Source organism: Sinocyclocheilus anshuiensis, unplaced genomic scaffold (genome assembly GCF_001515605.1).
Source record: "Sinocyclocheilus anshuiensis isolate Anshui unplaced genomic scaffold, SAMN03320099.WGS_v1.1 scaffold2808, whole genome shotgun sequence".
Taxonomy (NCBI): domain Eukaryota; kingdom Metazoa; phylum Chordata; class Actinopteri; order Cypriniformes; family Cyprinidae; genus Sinocyclocheilus; species Sinocyclocheilus anshuiensis.
In genome coordinates, this window is record NW_015556043.1 from 132,485 (window position 1) to 135,030 (window position 2,546).

At 35.8% G+C, this 2,546-nt stretch overlaps 1 protein-coding gene across 1 annotated transcript in view; it reads left to right on the top strand.

The window, feature by feature from the left end:
• The window catches only part of LOC107676160 (short transient receptor potential channel 3-like), a 47,563-nt gene that overhangs the window by 24,253 nt on the left and 20,764 nt on the right, over positions 1 to 2,546 (top strand). Inside the window, exon 7 of the mRNA XM_016470682.1 lies at positions 571 to 787. Within this exon, the coding sequence (XP_016326168.1) occupies positions 571 to 787 (217 nt within the window). The remainder of the gene's footprint in view (positions 1 to 570; positions 788 to 2,546) is intronic.

The window sequence follows — 2,546 nt, forward strand, 5'->3', positions numbered from 1 at the left end:
GTAGGGGCGTAACATTTCCGTCACATGCTTGAGGTATTCAGCCAATCACAACGCACTGGATAGCTGGCCAATCACAGCACACCTCGCTTTTCAGACCGATGAGCTTTGTAAAAATCGACGTGTTTCAGAAAGGCGGGGCATAGAGGAGAAACAATAATGTACAGTATGTGGAAAATAATGTGTTTTTTTAACCTTAAACCACATAAACACATTGCATTTAAAATATTTATAAAAACTATAATAGTATCTCTGATAATAAAATAACACTGCTATCTACAGTATCTGCCATGTTTAAGATGCATGCAAAGCTTCTCTGTAAAAATTATTTTTTAAAGTTGTAGAAAACACAAATATTATTAGAGTTTTGTAAATGTCAGTCTTTCTATTTCAAATTTCACATTTAATTCATTGTGTTACTTGCCATTTCCTTGTAATTATTTGAGAAATTTACTAGCAATTGCTGAGTGAAAATTGTTTCAAAGTAAATTTTACAATTTCTTTTTCCAGTATAATGAGTCTGTGCTTGTTATTCAACACATTTGTTAACCTTTTCCATGTTTTTTTTTTCAGTTTGGTAAAATACTACGCAGTCCTTTTATGAAGTTTGTTGCTCATGCGGCCTCCTTTATCATCTTCCTGTGTCTGCTGGTGTTCAATGCGTCCGATCGGTTTGATGGCATCACCACCCTTCCCAACGTCACCGTCACTGACTACCCGCTCCAGATCTTCAGAGTCAAGACCACACAATTCACCTGGACAGAAATACTGATCATGGTCTGGGTAGCAGGTAATGCACCAACATTTGTAATCAGTATTATTTAATTTATATGATCTCAGTACTGCATGATCTCTTTGTACAACTAGCATTTAGACCAAAAGAGATTTGCTATAGATATTTGATGAGAATTTAATCTCATTACTGTCAAGGAGAAGCTATTGAGAGATTGAAGAGATCTAATTTGTGGTTGTTCTTTCATGTATAAAATTGTCAGTGTTAGTAGTACGGGGCATTTATTCAAGAGACTAAAATGTTTCTTCCCTGCACTGTCAGAAATAGAGTTCCTCACTTCAGGACCAAAGCAGGATGATCAATGAACCTGTCAAACGTTTCGACCTGATGAGACCGATAGAGAGTTTGAGTGGATTAGAGCCAATGTTCTCTGAACTGACTGAAAATAATGTGTTTCCTTAAACACTCATTTCCTTCCAGATCAGTGCTGGGTAGTAACTTTCTGAAAGTAGTGTCATTTGTAACAGTTTTCAGTAGCATTACAGTAGTGTTTCCATTAACAAAATGCTGTTACCAGCAAGTAGTGTGCTAAAATGTTACTGTATATATCACTAATTTTTGTGTCACAGTGTAATGTACAAAAAAAACTGTTTACTAAAATTGTGCAGTATTATTGGAATTTAAAGTAACTGTTTTCTGTTTAAATATATTTTAAAATGTAATTTATTTATGTGATGCAAATCTGGATTTTCAGCATCATTACTCCAGTCCAGTGTCACATGATCCTTCAGAAATCATTCTAATATGCTGATTTGCTGCTCAAGAAATTATCTTATTATCAATGTTGAAAGCACTGATGATGCTTTATTTATTTATTTAGTTAGTTGTTTTTGGAAACAGTAATACCTGAACTAGTTTGTAGCTTATCTCTGAGGACATTTCAAGGCACTCACTTGAAAAAAAAACACAAAACAAGCAAACAAACACTGTTGTTCAGCATATTATTCTTGAGTCATTTAAAATGAGGCATGTTCATTCATCTCTGTCGCATTTAGAAAGGCTCTAGTAATGAAAGGCTTTTTGCAGGCAATGCATCACTGAGAGGGTGAACCGCAGGTTAGATTGGGTTTAGAACATTTTCCCATTTTGTTTGTGGTTCAGAGAGTTCACCCACGCTGAGTTCACCTCATTACATTTGGTGTAAGAAAATGTTTCGCTGTTTCAGCCAGGACAAGATGCTGGGGTAACGCATTAGATGATGGAAACTGATACATGTTGCATGCCATGTGATGTTTGCATCTGTTATTTTTCATTTTAAGAGGTGATTAAGAGTTTTTATTTTGTTTTGGGTTTTTTTGTATTATTTTCATCCTCTACGTTTGAAATTGAGTTGAACATTGAGTCAGCGTCACCAAATATGATGTGCTATTCCTGCAATGTCTCTTAATAATTCATGACACCATGTGACTTTTCCTGAGTGTTTGCTTGCATGGTGCAAAAAGCCAAAAGTGTTGCTTGGCTTCCACCTGGATAGTGACAGATTGACGGGTTTTCAGTCAGTGGCAACACCTTTGAAAATATTAGAGTGTAAAAGCCATCCTTACTGTGCTTGTGTTAACCGATCAAACCTGCTCTGACTGTGGAAGTGACCGTGCGTGTCCATTAGTAGTTAGTCCATTAGTAGTGTGACTTTTTTTTAAAACAAGTACACACTACAAGCCTTGAGTCATGTGGTGTGCGCTAAGCAGTGTTGGGGAAAGTTACTTTTAAAAGTAATGCATTACAATATTGCATTACTCCATAAAAAAAGAAACTA